The following is a 20,773-nucleotide window of genomic DNA, read 5'->3' as shown; positions in this document are numbered from 1 at the left end:
TTAACAGTATCCTGTGGGCTTGCAAGTAAAGACCAATTGCAAAACAAAGCAGAACCACATGGGGAAAAAAACAACAGGTTTTCCTTCTAAAAACTTTGGAGACAATGTCCTTGAATTTCAGACAACCTCACACGAAATAAAGAAAAACGGAAAAGACACAAAACGCCTTCCTCTTATTATGACTTCTCAGAGGCGTCTTGGAAGACAAATTCGAAGGAGAAAGATAATGAGACCACAAAGTGACTTGACCCCTCTTCTCAACTGGTATCGCCACTCACAGAGGGACTCTAGGCTCCGCCCCTCAAAACCACGCCCCGCCATAAGCCACGCCCCAACGCTCTGCTCACACCCGACTATTCTGGTCCCGCCCCCGCATGCCCCGCCCCCGGACTCCCCGAACGCCCTGCGCGCGCCTCACGAGGGGCGGGGCTGCCAATCCCGCGGTGGAGGAACAGTCGGTGCTTTGCGTCCTTCTATAAGCTCGAGTCCCTGTCCGTGGCCAACCCCCAACCTCCGACCTCTGACCCCGGTGAGTAGCTTCAGGGTTGTGGAATTGAGGGTGCGTCTGCGGTGGGCACCGAGTCCCCCGCCCGCGCCTGCGCACTCGCCCGCCTGCCAGTGTGCTCCGCGGGTGCTCGCGAGCTCTCGCGGGCGCCCTTTGACCCTGCACTCCTGGGCAGTCGACCGAAGCCGCGGAGCTCGCCGTCCCCCTCTCGTCCCCCCTCCCCCCGCCCGCGCTCGGTCCCTCTGCTGTCCCCTTCCACCCCTGGTTTTGGCCTAGGTAGTTTTAATGCCGGTTGTTCTGCTCGAACCAACGCACTTACCCCGGGCCCCAGCTTCAGAGCCGAACCTCCTGTCCTCACTTTCCCTCGGTCCCTTTAGCAGGTTCTAAATATCCGGACAGATGGAAGCGTTTGGGGGCGCCTTGCCTTCGAACCCCAAAGTTGAGTCCGGCACTTGAGACAACTGGAGCACGGCCTAGGGGCCTGGGTGCTGAGGTAGGTTGCCCTGGCCTGCTTCTGAGGGCTTCAGGACAGACTACAGGAGGGCAGAGGCCACTTCACCCTGCCCCACCCCTACCTACCCCATCCTACCCCATACACCAGCCCCACCTTACTTCTATTCCACCCTACCTACCCCATCCCACCCCATACCCCAGCCGCACCTTACCCCTACCTACCCTATATCCCAGCCCCATCTTACCCCTCCTTCTCCTACTTCACCCATCCTAACCCCTACCCCAGACCCACCTTACCCCTACCCCCCCTACCTACCCTATCCCACCCCGTACCCCAGTCCTACCTTACCCCTACTTCACACACCCCACTCCTTATCCCACCATGCTCCACCCCTATCTACCCCATCCCTCCTAGTACCCAGTCCCACCTACCTTCACCCTACCCATCACACCCCACCCCTACTCCACCCCTAACCCTACCCCTACCCTGCCCTAACTCTACTTATCCCCCCCCTCCCGTCCTGCCCTCCCTACCTATACCATCCCTTTCCCTTACCCCAGTCTCACCTTACCCCTACCCATCCCACTCCTTACCCCACCCCACCCTGCCCCAACCCTTTCCCCATGTGGTCTTCCATCCACCAGTCCAAGTGCTGAGCCCAGTTTTGTAGACTTCAGCTAAGACTCCCAGTTCAGCAGAGCAGGACTAGTATTTTTCCCCTTTCTGGGGAAACCACTCCAAGTAAAGGCAGTTACAATACAGTATCCAGTTTACCAAGCCAAGACCCTGCTGATAAATGTTAGGAGAAAATGAAAGTGTTGTAATAGAGCATGGAGGAGAGGGTTTATTTATGTGACTTTAAAACTGGAGCCTGAAGTTGGTGGCTCAAGCCTGTCACCCGTGCTATTCAAGGTGGAGATCTTGAAGATCCAGGTTCAAAGCCAGCAGGGGCAGGAAAGTACATGTCAGTCTTATCTCCAATTAAACACTAAAAAAACCAGATACGGAGCTCGCTGTATGTCAAGTAGTAGAGTGTTAACCTTGAGCAAAAAAATCTTAGGGACAGCATACTCAGGCCTTGAGTTTAAACCTTAGAACAGACCCCCCCACACACACACAAATGTAATGGGGGAGAACTATGGACAGGGTAGCATTGATCAAGACACATTACACTCATAAACTGATATTGAAACCCTTTAGCACAACTAAAGATAATAGAAATAATATATTAAAATATAAAGTTATAAAAATAGTAATAAGTATAAAGACAAATGCAATTGGGATGATATTACAGTATCTAGGCAGTAGCCTTAAACAAAAGTTTAAGATAATCCAGGTATTGGTGATCATAACTGGATGTATGTAGATCACTTTCATGACAGTATATTGCTCTTATGGTGCTATACCTACCTAACCTCAAGAAAATGGTGTAATTGTGGGAAATGTAGATTTTCATTCACTATGCATAACACATTTCCAAAAGCTGTTGGTATTATTCCCCTGAATGGTGAGTGCATGAACAGAAAATAAAATAAGCTGTCATAAGTGTAGGCCACAGGTCCTAGAGGAGGTAACAGTTGACCACTGCTGATGTGTAAATATGACTGAGCCTCAGCAGTTTCCATCCATGTCACAGAATTTACTGTGTTGTATTGAGTAAACTTCATGTCTCTAAGGTCTTGTAGGAAGGCAGAATAGGATGGGGGCACAAAGTTGAGAGCCTGACTTACTGTGTCATGGCTAGTTTCTTCACCTCTGCCTAGATTACTTTGTTCTTTTATTAGCCTAAACATTGAGAAAGTGACTGCTCAGTTTCATCACCTGCAAAATGGCCTGAAGAATGTTTGTCTTGTTTAAAGTAGAATTTTAAGTGGTCCCCGATTGAACTTCTGTTAAGCAAAGTATGTATATGTTTATAGTGAAATGGGTGTGGACCTGTACAGAAACTGATTCTGAAAGTTCCAGATGTCTTTTCCTATATTTATCTCTTGTGACTTAATTCAGAGTAAAGTTAGAAGGAAACAATATTAAAAAGGCAGTCCCATGAGGGACTTTCTGAGTTCCATGATAGCAGAAAAATACTGCTTAAATAACTGACATCACACTATTCTATATCTCTCAGCTGGCTCAATATAATAATTTCATATTAAACTTTGTTATACTTCCATTTGTATGTTTCTTTTTTCCTTTCCTTCCTTTTCTTCCCCTTTTTCTTCTTCATTTTCTTCCTATTCCCCACCTCCCCTGGTATTTACTTTTTAATTAAATTATTATTCTTTCTGACTTTCACCAAGTGAGACCTTGCCCTAACCTACACACCACACCAAATCAATATTTTTAGTAACTTCTATATACAGTAGTTTCTTTTTTCATTTTCCATGAGTCTTCAGCATTTGTTATTATCATTCATTTCCTTAAAATACTGATACTAAACAAATTTTTCTTCCTTTTAAATTCCTTCTAATTTTTTTGAAGACAGAAATAAATATTGTTAGGATATTCTTGCCGAGAGATAGCTACTAATGTTTTAAGTATATTTCCTCTTATGTATATTGGTAGGATCCACTGTTTTGTGAAGTCTTCTCTCCACTTCCAAGATTCCCCACAGGAAATAGCAGAAGAGAACAAACCTAGTCTGTCAACCCCCCTTTTTTTTAATCTCAGCATTAATTTACTCATGATGGATGGATTCAACAGATTTAAACACCTCCCATTGAGATCTCTATTGTAACACTATTGACTAAGGTATTAAACGTCTAACGTATGAATTTGGGGACACACATTTAGACTGTAGCATCTGATTGTTGCTCCAGTATCTAACTTTTGAATATTTCTTCTGTTTTCAAATGTACATAAAAAGCATTTTATTTCATTTCTAAGTCACATTTAAGATGTGTAACTTTTCCCGTTTATTATATCATTATTTTAGTTTTTAAAAAGTCTTGAAAATCCCACAAAATTAGAACAGTAAGGGAAGGGGTGGGTGGAAGGGGAATGAGAATATTGAATGGTTAACACTGACTGATTGAGATGCATTGTATTCATAACCTGCTTTATTAAATGGCACCTCTTTGGTACAACTACTTAAAGGTAATAAAAAATCCATTTTATGAAGGGACTTTTATGTATTCATACTGCCTTTTATTAGCTATGATTTATGAATTTTAGATTTAGAAAATTTCAATCTATGTACATTCCTTTACAGTGTTGGGGATGACTTGCTCATGCTTGTTCATGCTGGCTACTCAAGGCTGAGATCTGAGGATCAAGATTTGAAGTCAGACAGGGCAGATAAAGCTGAAATATTATTATCTCCAGTTACTCACCAAATTGCTGGAAGTAGAGGAGTGGCTCAAGTGGTAGAGCCCAACCTTGAGTGAACAAGTCAAGCAAGAGCACAAGGTCTTTAGTTAAGCCTCAGTATCAGCACACACACACACACACACACACACACACATATTCCTTTACTGTATTTCTTCACCTGATACAAAATATATCTCAATTTTAAAGGTAAAATTCCTAAAATTTCTTATCTAGCTAGATGTAATTGATGGCCACATGGTGATATTTCCAAATCACTACTGCCATTCGATATGCGTATGTTTGACTACTCATGTTTTATGTTTGTATGTGTATATGTCTATATATTTTTGTATGTACATACGTTTATATTTTCTTAATTTGTAATCAAATGACTAAAGTTTAGTTTCTCCTTAAAATATATTGGAAAATACCACTTACTAATGATTTTTTTCTTCAAAAATTACAGTAAAACATTTACTACTTTGGAGGTTAAAGCATGTCATCATGGCAAAATTCCGGAGAAGGACTTGCATCATTTTGTCACTTTTTATACTATTTATTTTCTCTCTGATGATGGGTTTAAAGACACTGAGGCCAAACACAGCTGCCTTTGGAGCTCCTTTTGGACTTGATCTGCTTCCTGAACTTCATCAACGAAGTATTCGTTTGGGTAAAAATTTTGACATACAAAGGAATGAGAGAACCAATAGTGAATCAAACACTAAGAATTTAAAAACTGTGGAAATCACTATGAAACCTTCTAAAGCTTCTGAACTTAACACGGAAGAATTACCACCACTAAATTACTTCTTACATGTATTTTATTATAGTTGGTATGGGAATCCACAATTTGATGGTAAATATATACATTGGAATCATCCAGTCTTGGAGCATTGGGACCCTAGAATTGCTAAGAATTACCCACAAGGGAGACACAACCCTCCAGATGACATTGGTGCTAGCTTTTATCCTGAGCTGGGAAGTTACAGCTCCCGCGATCCCTTAGTCATAGAAACTCACATGAGACAAATGCATGCAGCTTCAATTGGTAAGTATTTTATTTTCACTGTGTACATGCACATGTATGTGAATATAAGTACTGTTTTGTTATTTATGAATTTATAATGTAAGAACTCTTCTACTTCCCATCTAAGAAGTAAAATAATCTATAGTCTAAAAAGTTTCATCATGATTGCTTTATTCACCTGTAGTTCTTACTCCCTCTCAGGAAGCCTATAAATCTGATTTCTATTACTTTAGAGGTGTTGTGACTGTTCTGTTATTTCACAGTAATAGAAATTATATGTTGTCTTATTTTGCTTAGCATATTATTTTGAAATGCATCTATGTGATTAACTATATACAGTCATTTTTATTCTTGAATAATCTTATGTCTCTGTTAGGTGTATTGTCATAGCAGTGAACAGTAATACATTTCCCAACCTTGTATGTTCATAAAACACCATGAGTACCCCAGTCCAAAAGTCACTACCAGGGTAAATTATACTATGGGGTTAGAATTAGATATGTGGAATTTACAAATTGATACCATGAATAAAACTGAAATACAGTCACCCTAAGAAAGAACAATAAACATTCTCCTGGTTTCCTTTTCTGTGAAAAAGTTAAAGGTTGAGCTGTTTAATATTAAGAGAATAAGGTAATTTGGAAGTTATTCAGTAGTACTTTGGGGATTAAAAGCATTCTTGTTTTGAATGTAGACATTGCTACTCATATGTGCTTGTTGTACACTGGCAAAACGTTTAGTTAAATGAGCAGCAGCATTTTTTAAGATTAATTTGTGTGTCAAATTCCGATCATGAGTTAGGGTGTAATGAGGCTGGAGGAAAAGAGGGAAGAATAAATGAAATACTAGCAAACCATTCTAATACTTTTTTTGCTTTGATTTCCATTTTAGGGGGGAAAAATCATGTATATAGAAGAAAGGCTGTGATTGGTGGAGGAGGGCAAAGTGTGAGGGAAAAACAGCTAGCCTGTTTAAAAAATGAACTAACAAATATTAATCAGCAGTCTATAATGGAGTTTTTTTTAATCTCATACTTTGGATATATCCTTCAAATAAAAACGGTTTTATAGGTAATAAAGAAGCAGAGCGGAGAGAGGTTAGCTTGACCTTAAGTCATGAGAAGTGAGAACTGATGAGGTCCATCAAAATGGTCCAGTACTTATTATTATTCCCTCTTCATTTTGTCCAAACATTCTTTACTCTTTAACTCTTTGGCTTTAAGAAATTTCTTATTCTCATGATTTATTTAATAATCATCATTGTTTTGAAAGGTAATGGTTTGCTATTATGCCAGCCATTTTAGAAATTATTCCACTGTCATTAGAAACACAGATCTTGTTCTGTTTTAATTTCATGGAAGAATGCTTTGGTTGTAATTTTCATGTTCTTCATGACATAACCTTTCTGTTGTGTACTATTCTTTTACTGTTTTTTTTTCACCATTTCTTTATAGGCCATTATTGTCAAATTTCATTGATATGAAAAATGGCTAATAGGCAACTCTAAAGTTTGATCAATTTTCTTCTGACACCTTTATCCCTATCTTGTCAAGATTACGACTCCCTTCTTAGCTAACTACAGCTTTATTGAAAGTCCTTTCTAGTATATATATTTAAAATTCTTTGCTACATTTTTTTTTCTATTTTCATTTTCAGTAGATAGAAGACACAGACATCTGCTTTTGTGTTTAATGAAAGTCTGTTCTTGTTCTGTAGGTGGAAATGCTTTATACTTTGCATTGTAAATTGAATTTAAATTTAAAACAGGATTCTAGCCCTCTACTTGCTAATTCATAAATACTTCTCTTTAAGCATCATTACTGTTTCTCTCTCCATGCTCAGGAGTATGCTGATTAAGTAATTGGATAAGATTAAGAAATTGGTTATGAAATTAAGAAATTGTTGATTAAGAAGTCGGTTGATTAAGAAATTTTTCTAATGGTTTCCCATTTCTTTATATTTGAAGGTTCAAATTAGTTGGTTATAGTGTATCTCCAGTTATGGTTTCTGTGCAGACCGATGTTTCTACTGCTTATTTAGTAATTTATCAGTACTGAAATAAAAGGTGCTATAATAAAAAACTGCAGTTATTTTGCTTCTTTCAAGTTTTCTCTTAAAAAATAGTTATTTGTACAAGAATGAGAACTTAAGTCTTTAGAGAATCTTTAGAAATATTCCAAAGTCAAGTATGAACAGTAATAAGAGCAGTCAATAAAGACACGAAGAACCTATGATGAAAATTACAAAGTGAATGAAGTCGGTAGGGGGAAAGCTATATTCTTTATGATTCCCATTGTATAACACTGTGGAAAAGTCAAACTTAGTAAAAGATCAGTTCTTGGGGTAATCAACAAGAAATGTACTCATTACCTTGTGTAATTGTAACACCTCTGTACATCACTCTTACAATGAAGTTTTAAAAAGATACCAGTTACTGGGGCTGGGGATATGACCTAGTGGCAAGAGTGCTTGCCTCATATACATGAGGCCCTGGGTTCAATTCCCCAGCACCACATATACAGAAAATGGCCAGAAGTGGTGCTGTGGCTCAAGTGGCAGAGTGCTAGCCTTGAGCAAAAAGAAGCCAGGGACAGTGCTCAGGCCCTGAGTCCAAGCCCCAGGACTGGCCAAAAAAAAAAAAAAAGAAAAAGAAAAAAGATACCAGTTACTGCTTAGGGTCAAGAGCAAAGAGAATATGATTTACCAGGTAGAATATAAAGTGTTTACAATAAAACTAATAGGTCTAATGCTCTAGGGGTTGGCAAATGAAGCTTTATATACATTTGTCAAAATATATAGAACTTACAATATTACAGGTGAACCCTAGGGTAAACTAAATTAAACCTAATGTAAACTGTCTTTAGTTAATGTATTAGTATCTGCTTATCAGTTATAATAAATATATGTGTTATGTATAAGAACTCTAATGTCTGAGCTGTTTTCCTGTAATGCTAAAGCTTATTCTAACATGAAGTACAGTGTATGAAAAAGATCTTCTTGACAATAAATAAATTTGGATTAAAGAGTGGTAATCAAGCAGGCTGGGAATGTGGCTTAATGGTAGAGTTCTGGCCTAGCATGCAGGAAGCTGTAGGTTGGAAGCCCTAGGTTGGATTCCTCAGCACCACATAAACAGAAAAAAGCCAGAAGTGGTGCTGTGGTTTAAGAGGTAGAGTGCTTGCCTTGAGCAAAAATAAGTCAGGGACAGTGCTCAGGCCCTTAGTCCAAGCCTTTTAAAGGAAGGAGGGAAGAAAGAAAGGAAGGAAGAAGGGAGGGAGGGAGGGTAATTAAACACCCTTATGCATTCTGACATAAGCCCTTGCACATTTTTCTTTTATGAATTTGTTAAACATTTTACCTTTTTGTAGAATACATGCAGTTGTCATTACTCATATCTCCCTCTTTCTCTTTTTACTAGGTGTATTAGCCCTGTCTTGGTACCCACCAGATTCAAAAGATGAGAATGGAGAACCTACTGACATGTTGGTACCAACTATATTGGATAAAGCTCATAAATATAATCTGAAGGTACTAAATTTATTTTCAAACTATATGTAGTTTTAACATTTTCAGATAAGAAAAGGGACTACTTTTTGAAATGATAATTTTAATTAAAAATTTGTTGAGTGTGAAGTCAATGAGAGAATATTTTTACAATATTACTGCTTCATAAAGTTTCTATAACTTGAATTTCAAAACTTGTCCAAATAATGGTATTTTCAAGCCCCCTTACAGTTTTTCTATTTTATTTATTGCTTATTTTGGCAAGAAGAAAGGGGATTGATGGGTTCCTTTGTGTTGGCAGTGCAAAATTTGTGAATATTTCTAAACATCTTAGATGCCAAGGGTCGACTGAGTAGTGCTATACCATATACCTTTCAATCTTTATAAAGTATCTGGAAAATAAACTGCTGCTCTTATATTTTTTGAAATATTCTGATTTCCTTGATATTCATTCACATGCCAGTTTACATTCAATATGTTGAAATCTGAAGAAAATTGTAAGATCATATATTAAGATATATCAGAAATGAGGGGTAATTTTCTCAATGATAAGACTTTATTCCTTTTTTTCATAAAGTTTAACCTTTAACCAAATATGAATGATAGTTGAAGGGATTTAAATGATGGTTGGAGCAAAATGTTTATATGAAAACAAAAAAATACACCTTGTTTTTAAAATTCAAGGACATTTCAAAAATGGGTTATGTGTAGCTAGTAGCATTAATCTTAATAAGTTTGTAAAATTTATACTTACAGAGTATGTTTTTCGAGGACATTTGCCTATAAATCTGTAAGTAAACATGGGTGGTATGTGTTTACAAATGAAATATTGTAGACTCACTGGAGAATTCTTAATTCCTTAGAAAGTCAAAGTAAAAGCCAACAAAACAAGCAACAGAAAATGGATACTTGCCACAGAGGGTGTGTGGCCAAGGGGAGAGGGATAAATGAAAAAAGTAATAATAATCTAGACAGAAAGATAAATTTGTTTAAACTTTAAAATATTTAAATAAGCAGGCCACAAGTGGCTCATGCCTGTAATCCTAGCTACTCAGGAGGCCTGAGATCTGAGGATCACAGTTCAAAGTGAGCCCAATCAGGAAAGTCTATGAGCCTCTTGTCTCCAATTAAATCACAGAAATAAACGGAAGTGGCCCTATGGTTCGTGGGATAGAGTGCTAATCTTGAGCAAAAGGAGCTCAGGGACAGCACCCAAGTCTAGAGTTCAAGCCTCAGGTCCAGCAAAAAAAAAGAACATGCTTTATAAAAATAATAATAATAAATAATAATAATAATGCATGCATCACAGGTATTATTTAGTATTGCTGTAAAGATGGAAACAACATCATTTTGACTAAAAATATAGAAAAAAATCAAAATAAGATTATCATCCTTTGCAAATACTTGCAAAGCTCACAAAATCAATTATCTGAACACTATTAGAACTATGAGTTCAGAAGGGCAACCAAATATACTCAATATATTTGGGTTCCTAAATTGCAGAAAAGCATTGAAACAAGTACACAGAAAATAACATCAATAGATACAGAAGGAAATCTTTAACATTATATTGACGTAAATGGAATATGAATTAGATAGGAAGATTGAGAATTGCTGAAAGGCTATTTGATCAAAATATGTTGTATGCATATATGGAAGTTGGACAATGAAACCCCTGTGTACACCTAATTTAATGAAAAGCCAAGCATTTATTTCTTTTATATAAAACTTGCTGTAATAATCCTAGTTTAACATTTTCAATGAGATTTTAAACACAGAATTCGGTGGGCTAAGTTAGAATAAAGTAAGGCTTCCTAAAAATGTTTGCTAATGGGGAAATAATGTGTCTTTCCAGAAAACAAAATATGCTATGAAATAGCAGAAATCAAAATAATATATGCCATTAGCTTTAGTATGGAAAAGGAAATCAATGAAGTATAATGCATAGTCCAATAACCATATACTTCATGTGGAAATTTAATTTGCAGTTCAAGAAGAATTTAAAATCAGCTATAAAAAGAAAGATTATTGATGATTTTTTTTCTTCTTGATACTCTTTTTCCTCGGGCATTATTCACTCTGTTCTGTGTCCTATGCAGTCATATTTCATTTCCAGTAAGTTTTATTTTAAATATGTCAATTGTTTTAAGATTATTGTTTTGGTCTTTGATTGCTTAGTTTTTGTTTTGGGTTTTTTTTTTTTTTAATCAGGATCTCTCTACAGAGCATAGACTATTGCCCAGGCCAGTTTTAAATGCTTGGTTTCATTGCCTTGCCCTCTGAGTGATGGCATTACCAGTCTATACCACCATGCATGGCCTAAAGTTTAATCTTGTTTATTCAGTTGGTTTGTATTTTTGGTAGTGCTAGGGAATGAACTCATGGTCTCTACATTATAAGGCACATACATTACCACTCGAGCCACACCTCCAGCCCCTGTTTTGAATTATTTTATTTTTTCAATTTTGAAAGAGATATCCTTTGTGGTTATTGTTGTTTGGGGGGCATTTAACAAACGCAGTTTATGAATACAATATATCTTGGTCACTGCCACCCCTTCCAACATTCTCATCCAACCCTCACCTATACTCTCCTTCCCTCACTCTTCTTAATTTTGTAGGATATACATTGGATTCTTGACTGCATTCTCCCTCTTCTCATCTTTATTTGTCCATCTCTTTCCTCTTGACCCCATTCCAACCCTTTCTAGTACCCCTTTTTAATTTCCTGGTGTATTATTTTGCTGAACTTTGATTTTGCCTTTTTAAGGAATTGCACTATTTGAGTTTCTTCGAGGTAGAGTCTTACTTTATGCCTGGGCTGGCCTGGGTTTCTGTCCCTCTGCTCATGCTTCCCCTAGTCTTCGGGGATAACAGGAGTGCACTGCCGCACTTCACTACAGGTTGGATAGTTGGATGGCACTGAGGCCAGCACTGGTTGAGACTGAGTCTCAGGAATTTTTATGCCTAGACTGACCTGTAACCTGTAACCTGGTACCCTAATCACCACCTCCCAAATCCTGAGACATATATAGCTCTGAGCCAGTTTACCTGGCAAATGTATTCTTGTTCATTGTATTATCTTGCCAAATCTTGATGAAAACTGAATTAGAGTACCTGTTAATAGTGACCATTTACTTTGAGTTCTCACAGTAGTATCACTTTTAGAAATAGGTAGGCTTTTTGCACTTTCTGTTACTTCTAGTTTAGGTATTCTATTAGGGAGAGATCTGGTTTGTCCACTATTGGAAAGGAGCTCTGTGAGAAGTGACACAAGGAGAATGGAGTTCAGTGATATAGCACTTGCCTCACATGTGCAATAACCTGGTATGTTCTGCCCCCCAGCATAACAAAGGAAAAGCAAGAAAGAACCAAAAAGGATAATCACTTGAAATAGTTCATTTCAAATTTTTATAAATATATATATTGAACTATTGAACTAACTGCAGTTTTCTTTACATTTTAATTTTCTAACTTTTGTTTTCATTTTTCTTTTAAAACTAACTCATTAAATACTTTATACTATTCTATAGTTACCTCATATTTCTAGTTCAAAATCATGACATTTGGGGGCGGGGCGGGGGGGGACAGTAGTACTTGGATTTGAATTCCAAGTCATGTGCTTGCTAAGCATACACTGGATCAGTGGTCCAAACATTTTTACTTTATTTTTCAAATATGATTTCCCTTGGTATCCAGGGTTGGCCTCAGTCCCTGATTCTCTTGTATCTGTTTCCTGTGTAGCTGGGAATAGAAGTATGTACCACTTCGCTTAGACTGATAGCATTTTGCTAACTTTTTCCCACACTGACTATAGTCAGCTATGATCTTCCCATCACCTCTCCCTTGTATCTAGTATTACAGTCATAAACCATTACATCATGCCCATAATCATTAAGATTAAAAAAATAATTTGAATGGATCAAACCCAGGGCAGTACATATTCTAGGCAAGTGTTCCATTACTGGATTATATCTCCAGTTCTAATGAAAACTTAACACAATTTATCTCAAGTTATCTCATTGACTAGAGCTTTCATCCGCTATTTCCCTCGGGGCCATTCAGTGAGTTCTCATTGGCATTTGGAATTAGTAAATAGGCAAGTCTCCAGGTTCTAGTGCCAGGACTGAGAGTGGATAAGTGATTGATTTATTTTCCACAAAATAGATCTACAGGCCACTGTGCTGTCCAAGCCTTGTGATAATGCTCTGAGATGGGAGCTAAAGAAACTGGCTATTACAGTACATTAAGGAGGTTAAAAAAGGTAATCTACTGAGAGCTCTTTGTAGATAGTGTGTGGGGCAAATAGCTTAACACCTAGTTATTGTGTTGTTGTCTTAGATTTTATATCTACCAATCTGAAAACTTAGAAACTTGATAAATTACTAATCTCCAAAATCTTCAAGGAGCATTTTGTCCTAGACTCTTGGGAAGAACTCTGTGTAATATAGAAACATAAATCCTTTATAATATTGTTTTCAGTTTTTCATTAGTGAATAACTGAGGCAGATACCTTTATAAAAGAAGAAAGATGTGTTTGCCTCACCATTCTGCTAGACCAGGTCAATGGTGTTGGCTTCCTGTAGTTTCTGGTGAAGACCTACTGGCATACAACATCAGTGTTATAGGACTGGATATGTAAGACAGGTCTCTTGACCAAACAATAAGCCCACAAGGAGATCAGCCAGGCATGCTTCTTTCATAACAACTCTCCATTGAAAACTTAGGAAGTTGTGTGAGAAAGACCTTAATAAAGGACAGCACTCAGCAAAACCTTGGGACCTCCCAGTCAGTCCCAACTTTCACAGGTTCCCTCCCCCTCTCATATTGCCACACTTCAACCAAACTTCAAACATATGAACTAATCAGATCTAGACAAAGCAGATCCAGGATCATGTGACCAGAACTTATTCTAAGTTCTGTAGCTCTGGAATCGTTTATTAATTCGCTCTTTGTCTAGATTTGGCCCACTCATCTGTAAAGTGGCAATCAAAGTATAAGATTATTTTAGTTACAAGATCTTCTGTTGGGGATTCATCTTGGCCTTAAGCAGGGAAAGGCGATGAGAGCGCTCCCTAGACGCTGCCCTTCCTCCAGCCCTGGGGCAGTGTGGAAGTGAGCCACACCTATTTCCTTCTGGGTCTGGAACCAGAAGGGATAGCTTTGAGACCATCCCCCACCTTGGCCAGCAAGCACGTGTGCTCCCTTTTCGCGGGCTTTGCCCAGAGGGCAGTGCTGGGGGAAGTGACATTAGACCATGAGGGAGGTCCTTGGGAGCTGCTCTTGGACGGACAAGCTCGCCAGCCTATCACCAGCTCATGCTCAATCTTCGTCATCATCACTATATTACTGTGAGCCCCTCCCGAATAAACCAGATTGCTCTTGAAGCTTTCTCCGAGACTGGAGACTCCGTGTACGCCTGGCTTCCTTCTTGGGTAAGGAGGGAGGAAAAGGGGATCTCGTTCGGCTACGTGCACCTGAGGCCTACCCTAACTCCCCCACTCCACCCTGGCCTGCCTGCAGGTCAGGCAGTCAGGAGAGAGGGTGAGAAAGGGAGCACAGATAAGAGATTAAGCCTAGCATCCTCACGCCAGGGGAGGCAAACCTAGCCCGGCAATCTTCCTGTGATATTATTGTAAAACTGATTAAAAAAAAGGAGTTTACATATATAATCACTCATGTGTTTAATTTATAACAACACCTTACTAAGAGTCGCTTCAATTTCCAAAGCTATAAAATAAGAGAAGATTAGTTTCTGTGTTGATAAATTGGGACTACATAATGGACCACATCTAAAACTTTCAAAGTCCACTCTGTGTTATCAGTGTCATCTCTCTTTATCTTGCTGATCTTCAAAGCAAGGAAATAATCTGCCATTTCACCCCAGTTTAAGGATTATTTATTTGCTTAATTACTCTACTACCCCCAAAAGCTCTTCACTTTTTCAGGTTTATTTTATATATATTCTAATGGTTGTATCGTTCAGTTTGACACTTTCTACTTTTTGAAGACAAAACTGTTTTCTACTGTTTGAATTCTTTTCTTTTTGTTTGGGAACAGTTTCTAGGGCATAGATTTGTCTTACATTTAAGCTTTTGTTATAGCTCATTAAGTTTCATTACATAATGTCTTAAATTGCATTAGTCACTAAATCCTTTGTAAATGCAATTTTGATTTATTAACTTCAAGAATCATTTTAGGTTAGAATCTTTAAAAAGTGTAAACAAACAAGCAAGAATCCAAAAAGATTTGAACGTTTAGGGTGTTTTTGTTTTTTTTTTTTTTTTTTTTTGCATATCACTTATAGACTTTTGATGTGAAAATGAGCAACACTAAAACTAAATCATGATTTTCCAAAGGAGTTTTAATGACTTGCTTTCCACATTTGTAGGTATACCCCTAGAGCACCTCCGTGTCACTTGTAACTGTTAATAGGCTGCTTTTGTAGTGAATACAAAGATTAAAGCTGATCCCTTCTTCTCATGGCGTCCTCCCCACCAGACATCATAGACATGTTTGTCACTCTTTAGGAAGGATTCCTCTTCCCTCTTGAAAAGAGTGAGAGTACTTCCTTCTCTGCCCCTTGATACTGGGTTTTCCCATATGACCTGTTTTAGTTACAGATGTTAGGAAACTTGTATACTGTGTGTTTAGGTGGTACTGTGCCTGTTCCTTTCCATGAGCAGAGTAATGCTTCATTCCTCCTGGGGACCAGTGTGACAAAATAAGTACCTGACTTTTGCATAATCCACAGCTGGGCCCACAGAGAAATAGTCAATATACAAACTGTAGAAGTCAGAATCAGACTTGTTCTTGGAAACCTCAGAAACTCCCAACTTGTTTACTTTGCAACATTATTGCATTACATCCTGACTACACACCTAATAAAATGTGTTAGAACTGCCAATTCTTTCTTTTGCTCAAGAATGCAATGGAGAACCAACTCAGGTGCTGGTCATCTTGCATTTTAGTAAATTATATATTTATTTTCAAGTAGTGTTTCCTTCTGCTTTATGCACAAAACATAGGTTTTTTTTTTATCATTTTTTTAAGCATTGGTTATTTGCATAGACTGTACTGGTGTTTTGTGCTTTGAATGCTTATACATATTAGCGGCCATATGATTTTTTGTTTAAGTGATTTTTCAGCTCTGTTTGAAATATGATACACTGTCTGTGGCCTCTCCTTTTTTCCTTTTTGAATAATGTAATTTTGTACTGGATATTTGAAAACCAGCATGTAGAGCCATGGAACAGAAGACAGGAAAATAAACCCACAGTCTACAGGGAAGCTGATTTTGACAGAGGTGCCAAAAATCATGTGATGGAGGAAAGACAGTCTGCCCCAAAAGTGACCTTGGGAAAACTGTATCCCCACATGTAGAAGACTGAAATGACATCACTCTCTCATCCTACAAAAGTCAATTGAAAAATGGATCTATGATCAGATTGAAACTACTGCAGAAAAACATGGAAAATATTTGAACATGTAGGCATAGAATTGAACTCTAGTTGTTTAGGAACTAAGAGCAAAAGTCAACAAATGGAGCTAGGTAGGGTATCTCATGCCTGTAACCCAGCTACTTTGGAGATAGAGATAGGAGGATCACAGTGTGTAGTCAGCCCTTGTATAGAATATAAATACGTAAGATTTCTCTTTATAAGGAATAATTTCATAAAGGGAAGCAGTGCATGGTGGTTAGACATTTGAGTTGTGGGTGCAATTTGCCTCCAACACACTAGGAAAATTAGTGAACCTATCTTAACCCTTAATTGATTTATTTAGAAACTAGAGATTATAGTAGTCATTATACCATGCAGATACGCAGATTAACCAAGGCTAAGGTAGTGCACATAAAGTGTTTAACACAATATTTAGCAGATAAAACACCTACTAAATGCTATTACCAATAATTCTCTGGTAACTTCTAATTCAGTGAACATCTACTTTACTTTTAAGTTGTTGAATTTGTCACTTTATTAAATATATGAAACATACTTGCAGCTTATTTTTACTTCATAGTTTTTCTCTAATTGACTTTTTTTATTTGTTTTAGGTAACTTTTCACATAGAGCCATATAGCAATCGGGATGATCAAAATATGTATGAAAATGTAAAATACATTATAGATAAGTAAGTATGTTCTTCAGTGTTTACAATTAACTCTTATAAGATCCCATGCTAATTACTATTATCTATAGAATACACGTAAGTGATATTTGAGAGATGTGAATGCTTTATAATCAGATTTAATAAAATTAAAATATTTTCATAATCACATTTTCAGAAATATTTCTGAAATTCCTTGCAATTAAGTTTCTGCATGAAGAATGAGTCCTGTTTTGACTATTTTGCCTGCTTATGAGGTAGTTTATGATTTCTTTATGTTGGTAATATATTTTTGCCTTTTTTTGCTGAGTTAGAGTTTAAACTCAGGGCCTAATATTTGCTTGGCTTCCTTGGAGCTACAACTCCAGCTTGGGTTTTTGAAGCTGGGAGTCTTTATAGTTTTTCTGCTCAGTCTGTCTTTAACTATTATCTTCCAAATTTCTGCCTCTTGAGCACTGAGGATTACAAGTGTGAACCACTGACACTTGAGTCAATGTTAGTATTTTAAACTGAACAACCTTCATAAACAGAATTTTAACTGTTTAAAAAGAACTTTCAGATTATAAAATTCTAACTGCTTTTATAGTAATGGCCAGTTTCTATTTTCATTTATGTTTAATATGACTTAAATGGAAGGAATCTATTTGTACAATTTCATTCTTAAAAGCATTTTACTGGTAATAATCTCTAAGGGGTACCAAACTCTTAGAATGAAACTTATCAGCAACAAAGGAACATTTTTATTGATAAGAGAAAAAGCAGTTTATGTATTCATGGGGAAAATAATGGACCTTCTATGGTGCTAGTCACCATTTGTAAACCTTAGGATGAGATAAGTAATCTTGTTTCATAATGTGTCTGTTAACTTTGTAATGTGTAAAATGAAAAAATTAATTTTACATGTGTGTGATAAACCCCCTAAAGAAGAGGAAAAGCATGTTTAAACTGTGCTAATCATCTTTAATTTTTAGTATATAAGCAGTTTAAAGATGCTGTTTCATTTCACTCATTTCATTTCATTTCATTTCACTCTTTACCCTTGTGTGTCTTCTAGATATGGAAATCATCCAGCCTTTTACAGGTACAAGACGAGGACCGGAAATGTTCTTCCTATGTTCTATGTCTATGATTCCTATATCACAAAGCCTGAAAAATGGGCCAATCTGTTAACCACGTCAGGGTCTCAGAGCATTCGCAATTCTCCTTATGACGGATTGTTTATTGCACTTTTAGTAGAAGAAAAGCACAAGAATGATATTCTTCAAGGTGGCTTTGATGGAATTTACACATATTTTGCCACAAATGGCTTTACATATGGCTCATCACATCAGAATTGGGCTACCCTAAAATCCTTTTGTGATCAGTACAATTTACTCTTCATCCCAAGTGTTGGCCCTGGATACATAGACACCAGCATCCGTCCATGGAACAGTCAGAACACCCGGAACAGAATCAATGGGAAGTATTATGAAGTTGCTCTGAGTGCTGCACTTCAGACCCAGCCCAGCTTAATTTCTATCACTTCTTTTAATGAGTGGCATGAAGGAACTCAAATTGAAAAAGCTGTTCCCAAAAGAACCAGTAATACAGTGTACCTAGATTACCGGCCCCACAAGCCCAGTCTTTACCTGGACCTAACTCGCAAGTGGTCTGAAAAGTACAGTAAGGAGAGAAGAACCTATGCATTAGATCATCAGCCTCCTGTTTCATAAAGCATTGAGTATATTTAATAACTTAAAGGTCACCTAAATTTCAGTAAAGGTCATTTGCCTGGAGTTATGGAGATTAAAAACCTGTCAACATGAATATGCACTTATTATCTTTAGTGAACTTTTCTTGTTTCTTTAAAAATAATATTATCGTAGAGGAGCAGTGGCCTTTTACCAAGACACTTCTGTTCTGATAAAACTCTGAACTTCTTTTAGTTGTTGTTCTTGATACTAATGTGAAGAAGTTTTGCCCCAAACCATTGTTACTTTTTAATTGATTCAATTTTAAATTGATCAATTTGTTTGAATGGCAATACTATTTGGTTTCTCTTTAAGAAAAAGTTCCTTTTCTAAGGCGAGGTGTTACTTGACATGTCTATTAGTTGTTTTTACAGTTTTAGCTTCACACTGAGGTCACTAACCCATCTTAAATTAGTTTTTTTTTTGTTTTTTTTTTGGCCAGTCCTGGGCCTTGGACTCAGGGCCTGAGCACTGTCCCTGGCTTCTTCCCGCTCAAGGCTAGCACTCTGCCACCTGAGCCACAGCGCCCCTTCTGGCCGTTTTCCATATATATGGTGCTGGGGAATCGAACCTAGGGCCTCGTGTATCCGAGGCAGGCACTCTTGCCACTAGGCTATATCCCCAGCCCAGTTTTTTTTTAATTGTATATAATACATACACACATATAATATAAACACCATACACACGATTACATATATTACGGTTTGTTTCACAAGTCTCCCTTTTGTTCCATTAATCTACTTTCCTTGGTTAATGTAGCTTTATGCCAGATCTTAAATCGAACAGTATCAGATGTCTGTCTTTAATTTTCTTTTTTCCAGATTGTTCTGGCTGGTCTCAGTTCTTTATGCTTCTATGTGACTTTTAGATTTACCAGTTACTACCAAAAATAGCTGCTAAGATTTAAATTGGGATTATATTGAACCTGAATATCAATTTGGACAGTACTAACTTCTTATCCAAACTAGGTCTTCCAATCCTAACTGGGCATACATACCTCCATAGGTATTAAAAATTATTTTTATCAGCCACGTTTAAAAATGTAGTTCAAAGGTTGAATGCCTGATAATAATCCCTACCACCTCAATCTTTTTTTGTTTTTTTCTTCATTAAATTTTGTTGACAAGGTGTTTTGCAAAAGGGGTACAATTACATAATAGGGCAGTGAGTACATTTCTTATGATATCTTACACCCTCATTTTTCTTTCCCTTTTATTTCTGTTTTATTTATTGATTGATTTACCAACTGCTTTGGTAGTTTTCTACAAATTTGAAAATAACTACAATTTGTTTTATGAAAAATAATAGTTTTATCATTTCTACACTTAATACTGAACAGAGAAAATGTGTGAGAGAGATTTGGAAATCCTGGTGGCGTGACTTCCAGCAAATCAGACTGGATGACAGTTTGCATTTCACAATAGAGACTGATTTTTACATTTCAAAAGCAGCACAAATTCCTAATGGCTTTCTGAACCCAAAGAAATAAGATTTTTTTACAGTTGGTAGAACTGATGAAATTTTTTTTGTTTTTTTTTTTAGACCAAAAAAAAAAAAAAAAGGACCTAAAATACTGGATATGTTTGATTTCTTTTTCAGTGATTCAGTCAAAAGCTGTATTGTATAATGTTTTGATTCTGGATAACTCCCCTCTAATGATTAGATTTTTAATGTATTCACTTATTCTTAATTTTGTTGTGAGCCTGAAACGTCTTTAGTAGTCTTGCTTTTTAAGCCTACTGTGAAGCATGTTACGTTGGGAGGTCTACTACATGCACAGCAGCAACTGCATGGTTGTTTGCTAAGTCGATTACTTGTAGAATTGTAAGTGGTTTGCATGCTTAGTATTTCTACTTTACTATGGTAAACTCCAGATTTTATTAATGGTGTAGAGTTTGCTTCTCAATAACCCAGAGAACAGTTCTTTAAAAAATAATCATGACGGGCTGGGATGAGGCTCAGTGGCAAAGCACTTGCCCAGAAAGTGCAATGTCCTGGGCTCAATAATCAGTACCAAAAAAAAAAAAAATATATATATATATATATATATATATATATATATTGAAGATATCATCAAAACTTATTAGCTAAGAAAGTAAAACGGTGAATTACCATTGGATTATTTTTAATACTTTAAAGATTT

The 20,773-nt window shown here is 37.1% G+C and overlaps 1 protein-coding gene across 3 annotated transcripts; it reads left to right on the top strand.

Moving 5' to 3' along the window:
* Window positions 1-462: 462 nt before the first annotated feature.
* On the top strand, window positions 463-19,049 carry Manea (mannosidase endo-alpha). Of its 3 annotated transcripts, none has more exons than XM_048353815.1 (6): window positions 465-529; window positions 883-998; window positions 4,729-5,310; window positions 8,707-8,816; window positions 16,848-16,924; window positions 17,955-19,049. In XM_048353815.1, exons 3-6 carry the CDS (start codon window positions 4,767-4,769, stop codon window positions 18,610-18,612), a joined length of 1,389 nt encoding a protein of 462 aa, XP_048209772.1. In that variant the 5' UTR covers window positions 465-529; window positions 883-998; window positions 4,729-4,766; the 3' UTR covers window positions 18,613-19,049. The 3 variants fall into 3 exon arrangements, with proteins under 3 accessions (XP_048209774.1, XP_048209772.1, XP_048209773.1); XM_048353816.1 differs by having other exon boundaries at window positions 467-529; window positions 886-998; XM_048353817.1 differs by lacking the exon at window positions 883-998 and having other exon boundaries at window positions 463-529.
* The last annotated feature ends 1,724 nt before the right edge of the window (window positions 19,050-20,773 follow it).

Source organism: Perognathus longimembris, chromosome 9, assembly GCF_023159225.1.
Source record: "Perognathus longimembris pacificus isolate PPM17 chromosome 9, ASM2315922v1, whole genome shotgun sequence".
NCBI classification, from domain to species: domain Eukaryota; kingdom Metazoa; phylum Chordata; class Mammalia; order Rodentia; family Heteromyidae; genus Perognathus; species Perognathus longimembris.
This window is presented reverse-complemented; position numbering and strand designations above follow the sequence as displayed.

What these genes read in the sequence shown, in the direction of transcription:
- Manea (XM_048353817.1), top strand. Translation starts at nt 4,767, where the DNA reads ATGGCAAAATTCCGGAGAAGGACTTGCATCATTTTGTCACTTTTTATA. An exon ending in CTCATAAATATAATCTGAAG is followed by an intron (nt 8,817 to 16,847) that starts GTACTAAATTTA and finishes TATTTGTTTTAG; the next exon opens with GTAACTTTTCACATAGAGCC. An exon ending in GTAAAATACATTATAGATAA is followed by an intron (nt 16,925 to 17,954) that starts GTAAGTATGTTC and finishes TGTGTCTTCTAG; the next exon opens with ATATGGAAATCATCCAGCCT.